At 41.0% G+C, this 7,500-nt stretch overlaps 1 protein-coding gene across 1 annotated transcript in view; it reads right to left on the bottom strand.

Moving 5' to 3' along the window:
• Positions 1–5,592: 5,592 nt before the first annotated feature.
• The window catches only part of LOC143021860 (uncharacterized), an 8,821-nt gene continuing 6,913 nt past the window's right edge, over positions 5,593–7,500 (bottom strand). Inside the window, exon 2 of the mRNA XM_076179627.1 lies at positions 5,593–6,386. Within this exon, the coding sequence (XP_076035742.1) occupies positions 5,593–6,386 (794 nt within the window). The remainder of the gene's footprint in view (positions 6,387–7,500) is intronic.

Here is a 7,500-nt window from a genome sequence, read left to right as displayed (position 1 = left end):
CCACTCACCCCTATCTTCTTTCTTAAACCTTCCGTCCTCATTAGACATTCCCCTATTTCCCAATGTGTCTTCTACCCCATCAATCCATCTCAGTCTTGGTCACCCCTAATGTTCACTCTCTTCTCCTCTGTCTTACACACCTCTTATACTACTCTTTATCCACTCATTCTTTTCATGTGATCAAACCATCCCAATACTCTTTCATCAATGTTATCTCCTAACTCCCTTTCCACCCCATCACTCCTCACCTCCTCGTTTGTCAATCTATGCAACCTAGTTAGCTCTATCATACTTCTCATGCATTTCATCTCAAACACATTTAAACTCTTCCTGTCTTCCTCTCTTATGTTCCATGTTTCTGCGCCATACGGTGCTATTGACACAATCAGTCCTTCATACAATCTCGATTTAGTATCCATTACCAAATGTCTATTTCTCATTACACTTTTTAGTCCCAAAGGCATTTACTTCCTACTTTCAATCTACATTCACCTCCCAGCAGAAAAAAAAACATGATCAGAAGAATTGAAAATATTAAGAAGTTGAATCATTGATCATTGTCACAATGCTGTCGTATTAAATCTTATTTGCATACTTACACACACATAAAAAATAAGTCAAGAATATCAATAAGGTTGTTTTTTTCATTATCATTGAATGTAAATGGTTGTGCCGTCCTGTAATTCTGGACTTTGTTGAATGAAGTCATTCACAGAACACTGAACACAGTGAAGCTTCGTCCTTGTTTACCATACAGGAACACACACCTCGATTTGTCGCAGAAATGTCTTGTTTGTTAGATAGGGTGAAAACGACGTCGGCTTCGCCCGAATTTAACATTGGTATTTGCATTCTCGTTGTTTCTTGGACAGGAAAAAAGAAACATCCAAACGTTACCTTTTTTAGTTTTTTGAGCTACACGAAATTATTTCTTTTAAAGCGGAATAGAATTATCTATAATTAGTCACAACAGAATCATTAAAAGAAGCTGAATACTTCAGAAAATCAACCAAAACAATTCAAAGATTGTATTACATATGAAATAACAAAGGCCTTTTTCTTTAAGTTCAATAGCTACGCTGATGTTACTCTCACTTCACCCCCAAGGAAATTGTAAACTTTAAAGAGGTCAAAATGCTCTAGAAATGTATTTGTAAGCCTGGGGGTGGTATTGACCCTGAAAATGAAAAAATCAATTCTAGGGGATGTTTGTAAAACTTTTCTTGTACTATGACAGCTATATTCTCCAAAACCAGACGTGTAGAAAATGCCTACACTACCTAGGCCTGATTACAGGGGGTACTGATATCGGAGAAAAATCTAATTAGATTCAACCAGAGCTTGTTTGCTCATTCAATATTTCTTTATGGATTAATGCTCTGACATAATAGAGAAAATTATCGAATATTGGGGGTAACGATTATTTCAATAATAAACCTCTGACTCTCTTGAAAGGTATACAAAATATATTCATTGTATAAATTTGTAAACCTTTGTCCACTTTTAATCAAACAGGTAATATTCAAATGTGTAAGTGATTGTGTGTGTGTGTGTGTGTGTGTGTGTGTGTGTGTGTGTGTGTGTGTGTGTGTGTGTGTGTGTGTGTGTGTGTGTGTGTGTGTGTGTGTGTGTGTGTGTGTGTGTGTGTGTGTGTGTGTGTGTGTGTGTGTGTGTGTGTGTGTGTGTGTGTGTGTGTGTGTGTGTGTGTGTGTGTGTGTGTGTGTGTGTGTGTGTGTGTGTGTGTGTGTGTGTGTGTGTGTGTGTGAATGTGTATATGTGCGTGTATGTATGTGTGCGTGTGTGTGTGTGTGCGTGTGTGTGTGTGTGCGTGCGAGTGTATGAATGCACAATTGTGCGTGTATACGTGTGTGCGTGTATGCGTGTATGCGGTTATGCTTGTGTACTTGTGTAAATTCCATTCAACAAATCAAGGTCATCCAGTTGACTTGGTGTATCAAAGAAATTGCCTGAATACATTGTACCGTTCTGCGAGAATGATATGTTTTACGACCAAGACTTACTTACGTGTTCACAAATCTCATTTTATTAGCAATGCACGAAAATGCATACTACACACTCATACCATACTTTTATTTGTTTGGTGTGTTTTAGCAAAAAAAAAAAAAAAATCCCTTCTTTACATAACTTTGCATACATACATACATACATACATACATATACCAAGGCTTTTTCCCCCTTCCAAGGGAGGTAGCCAAAAAGGGAAAGGCATAAAAACACTCCCACCCATTTCATCCCCAAATACACTCCACACCCCTCCCACCCTTCCTCTCATCTGAGCACCTCCTGGATGACGGGTCATCCCTGCACCCCGCCCACCGCCCTGGGTCAGAAGCAGTGTCGCAAGACACAGTACATCCACAGCAAGGCCGCTTCATTTAATCGGCGACCCCCCCTCTCCGTCCCCCTTTGCATATAACGAGAGGACGGGGAGAAATCCCTTCGGGCTGCGTCAAAATTTACTCACACATACTACCCCACCCCCACCCCCCCACCCACCCCGCCCATGTCTCCTCATGCAGTCAAAGTATCATCCATATACAACCATTCTCCACACACCTCTGTCTTCCGTCCTCTCCCTTCCTTCCTCAACAGACATTCCCCTCTTCCCCAAAGCCCCCTTCACCCCATCCATCCACCTCATCCTAGGACGTCCCCTCATGTTCACTCCCTCCACATCTGCCTTCCATACCTCTTTTACTAGTCTTTCTTCACTCATTCTTTCCATGTGTCCAAACCATCCTAATATTCTTTCATCAACCCTCTCTCCCAAATCCTTTTTCACCCCTGTTCTCCTCCTCACCTCCTCATTTCTCACTCTATCTAGCCTAGTAACCCCCGCCATACTTCTCAGACACCTCATCTCAAACACATTCAAACTCCTTCTCTCTTCTTCTCTTATGTTCCACGTTTCTGCCCCATACAGTGCTGTTGGCACAATCACTCCTTCATACAGTCTCCTCTTCGCATCCATTCCCAAATGTCTATTTCTCATTACACTCTTTAAACCACCAAGGCATTTACTCGCTTCTCTCAATCTACATTCTACCTCCACCTTCACTCCACCTTTTCCTGCTACACTTGCACCCAAGTATCTAAAACTATCCACTTCCTCCAGTCGCTCTCCCTTAATGTTCACTTCCAGTCTACTGCCACTTTCACCCCTTGTACATCTCATCACCTTACTTTTACCCACATTTATCTTTAGCTTTCTTCTATCACATACTCTCCCAAACTCTGCCACCAGCTTCCTCAATCCCTCCTCTGACCCTGCCACAAGCGCAGTGTCGTCCGCAAACAACAGCTGGCTCACCTCCCACTTTTCTCCATTTTCTTTAACCATCTCCAATCCCTGACTCACTACCCTAGCATTCACCTCTCGCACCACCCCATCCATGTATAAGTTGAACAGCCAGGGCGACATAACGCATCCTTGACGAAGTCCCACCTTTACTTGAAACCCCGTCTGGGGTATTGGCTGCTTGTCCCCGTCTGGGGTATTGGCTGCTTGTTATTGTGGCAAAGTAACATGCAGTCGATACTTTAGGGTCTATATGGGGCGCCCCTACGGACCAGAGCCACACATCATTTTGTCTATGATAGAAGAAATTCTGTTCATAGAGAAATGATGACACTTTTATACTACGACTGTCCCTCCGTTATGCTGTCCCCCAACCTCTTGTTGCTGTCCTGTACCATTTCTCTGAGTATTCTCTTTCTGATTGGGGGAATTCCCTGTGGTGGGGGAAAAGAATACTGCCACCAAGTTTTCCCACTTGGATCGTAAGAGGCGAGAAGAAAGGGACGGGGAGAGGGACTAGGCATCCTTCTCCCTGTAGCCCCAAGGGGCAACTTCCTAAATCGAAAAGAAAAGGCATAAGGGGTGCTGGCGGGCCTCGGGCCAGCACCCTAAGGTTTGGGTCTTTTAATGTGCGTGGATGTGGTACAGATGAGAGTAAAAGGGAAGAGATAGGTAGTATGTTTGTGAGAAGAAAGTTGGATGTGTTGGCTTTGAGTGAAACTAAGTTGAAAGGGAAGGGTGAGTGTATGTTTGGGAGTGTAAGTGGGAGGTTATCAGGAGTGAAGAGAGGGCGAGGGAGGGAAGGGGTGGCTATTCTAGTAAGTGAGGAGATAGGTAAAGGGGTAGTGGAGTGGAAGGAGGTTTCCTCAAGGATAATGTGGATGAAGGTGAAACTGGGAAAGGAGATGTGGGTCTTTGTAAGTGCATATGGGCCGGGCAGTGAGAAGAGCATGGAAGAAAGGGAGGCCTTTTGGATAGATTTAAATGAGTGCATAGAGGGTTTAGGAAGAAATGTCAATGTAATGTCAATGTAAAAAACATAACTTTGCACTTTGGTAAAAAAAAAAAAAAAAAAAAAAAAAAAAATCCATATCCTTTGCAGGCGAAATTCTTCATATTTCTTCCAACGAGACAAGATTCTCTGAAAAAGTAGGAATGTTTCTTTTAAATACCAAATACTTTTTCTAGAATAACTTTTTTCAACGAAGTAAATCTTCAGGCTTTAGCCAAGTTATGATCAACAGAACAGTAATATCCTGAAAAGGTGTAATTCTAATCTGAAAAATTCTTTCATTCTGTAAAATCTGTCTAAGCTGAAAAAATTCGCCGGTCACCTTTCGAAATCAAGTCCCCTAAATGATCAGCTAAATCGAATTTTATATGTATGAAGCACAAAGAAATTAAGTAATTCTGAACAAAATAATGCCATCAGTTATAAGAAAAGTAGATAAGAATGGGGGAAATTGCATGAGACCATAAGGTATAAACTTGGCAGTTCCTTGCTCACTACCATCTGTCACCCCTATTCATAAAGTTTATCTAATCTGAAGCCTCAAAATATATTAAATGCTACATATAAATCATTTTGGTGTGTTTTACATACCAGACGAAGATCATGGGCTTCATTAAAACGTTCAAGAGGGAAGAGGGTCTAATCAATTAGAAAGTAGGAACAGGTCTGATAACTGTATAATTAACAAAACAAGTTGAAAGGGAAGGAGACTGCATGTACGAAGAACAAAGCTTTCAAGATTTAAGTTAGGCAGCTTTCCACAGATATATTCTAATTTGTATCTGTATAATGATAAATACCACGTGCGCACATACACATGCGCGCGCCCACACACACACACGCACACACACACACACACACACACACACACACACACACACACACACACACACACACACACACACACACACACACACACAGACACACACACACACACACACACACACACACACACACACACACACACACACACACACACTCACACACACACACAAAAACACACACACACACACACACACACACACACACACACACACACACACACACACACACACACACACACACACACACACACACACACACACACACACACACACACACACACACACACACACACACACACACACACACACACACACACACACACACACACACACACACACACACACACACACACACACACAAAAGGGGGAGTTTCCCCTCCCAATCGAAATCTCTAAGTTGTATGTTTTCTCTCGTAAACACTGATTTAAAATGCTTGTTAGATTCGTAGTTCGAATAAGGGGAGCCTAGGAATGATTTTGCATGCCCTTTTCTTTATCCTTTGTAGCTGTTGTTCCTGAGTGAGATTGATGGAGGGAATCCAGGCTGGAGATGCATAACAAAAGTTAGGTAGAATAAAAGTGGAATATATATTCTTCAACTCCTTATCTGGTGTTCCAAGTGATCTCAGCCTTCGCTGCATGTATGGTCGATAAGATGCTGCTCTGACGGTGTTTGTCACACGTTGCTTCCAGTCATCAATAGTGATTCCCAGTAATTTAGTAGACTTGACTACATGGAGAGATTGGGTGCTGATTGTGACATTTGAAGCAGGTACATCCTTCTTTGATGTGAAGAAGTGCATGGTGACCGTTTTTATACTTTTAATGATCAAATGGTTGTCAGTCGTCCAGGCTTGTACCTTATCAAGAGTAGCCTGCAGTGAAGAGTAGTCAGGAGCTGTGTTGTCAACGGTGATGTTAACAGTTGAGCCATCAACATATTTCCAGTGATGGGAACTCTCAGCTAGAGCATCGTTAATTAACATTAGGAAGCACAGCGATTCCATCTTGGCCCCTTGGGGGACTCCACAGGTCAGACGTTGTGGGGTAGAGATCGAGCCTTTAAACCTGACACACTGTCTATGCTCACTAAAGAAATTCGACAGCCATGTTACTAGGTTGGGATGGAGACCAATTTCTATTGATTTCCTTAGTATGTTGATATGGTCAACCAGATCAAATGCTTTTCTAAAATCAATAAAAGTGAGAGCAAGGGAAGTATTACGTTTGCCTAAATTTGTGTCAATAAAATCAAGTACGTCAATTAAGCAATGAGTAGTGAATGAACTATTGATGTTGCCAAATTGCTGGGGCTCTATTTTACTGCATATGTTACTATATGTCCAGTTGAAAACAAAGTCCTCACAGATGAGGCTGGGAATGGGCGTGATGGCAATTGGCGGTCAGGTCATTTAAGGACTGAAGGCTGGGGCTTTAGGAACTAAATAAAGAAACTCGATGTCAGCAAGTTACATGGGCCAGACGGAATAGCGAACTAGATATTAAAAGAATGCATAGACGAACTCACAGACAAAATACACAAGATAATTTACTTCTCACTCAAAGAAGGAAAAGTACCACAAGACTGGAAAAGTGCTAATATTGTACCAATATATAAGGAAGGAAATAAAGAAAATCCAACAAATTATAGACCAGTATCCCTTACAAGCACAATTACTAAAATATGTGAAAGTTATTGAATACAAATGGACTGAACACTTGGAAAAAAAATATTAAACCCCAACCAACTTGGTTTTAGAAGTGGAAGATCATGTACTACAAACTTAATATGCTTTTACTCAAGATTGCTAGATATAATACAAGAAAGAGATGACTTGGCAGATTGTGCCTTCCTGGACCTACAAAAGGATTTCGACAAAGTACCGCACAAAAAACTACTAAGAAAAATTGAACTAATAGGTGGAATACAAGGAAAATTATTGGAATGGATGGAAGACTTCTTGGAAGAAAGAAAAATGAGAGTGATACTTAGAGAAAAGAACTCAAAATGGGTAAACATGATAAGTGGAGTACCCCAAGTCTCTGTGTTGGCTCCGATAATGTTTGCTATCTATATAAACGACATGGATGAAGGAATTAAAAGCTACATAAACTTCTTTACAGATGATGCAAAACTATTGAAGAGTGAGTAACGAAGAAGACTGTAAATCTTTTCAGGGAGATCTGGACGAAGTCTGGAATTAGAGTAAACAGAACGAAGTGAATTTCAACATTAAAAAATGTAGTATAACGAAAATTGGAAAAAGCAAAAATAGAATATCCGGTCAATACAAAATGGGAACAAAAGAAGTACAAAAGTAAACTCAGAAAGAGACCTAGGAGTG

This window comes from Oratosquilla oratoria, chromosome 43, assembly GCF_046742065.1.
Source record: "Oratosquilla oratoria isolate Oo_2021 chromosome 43, ASM4674206v1, whole genome shotgun sequence".
Taxonomy (NCBI): domain Eukaryota; kingdom Metazoa; phylum Arthropoda; class Malacostraca; order Stomatopoda; family Squillidae; genus Oratosquilla; species Oratosquilla oratoria.
This window is presented reverse-complemented; position numbering and strand designations above follow the sequence as displayed.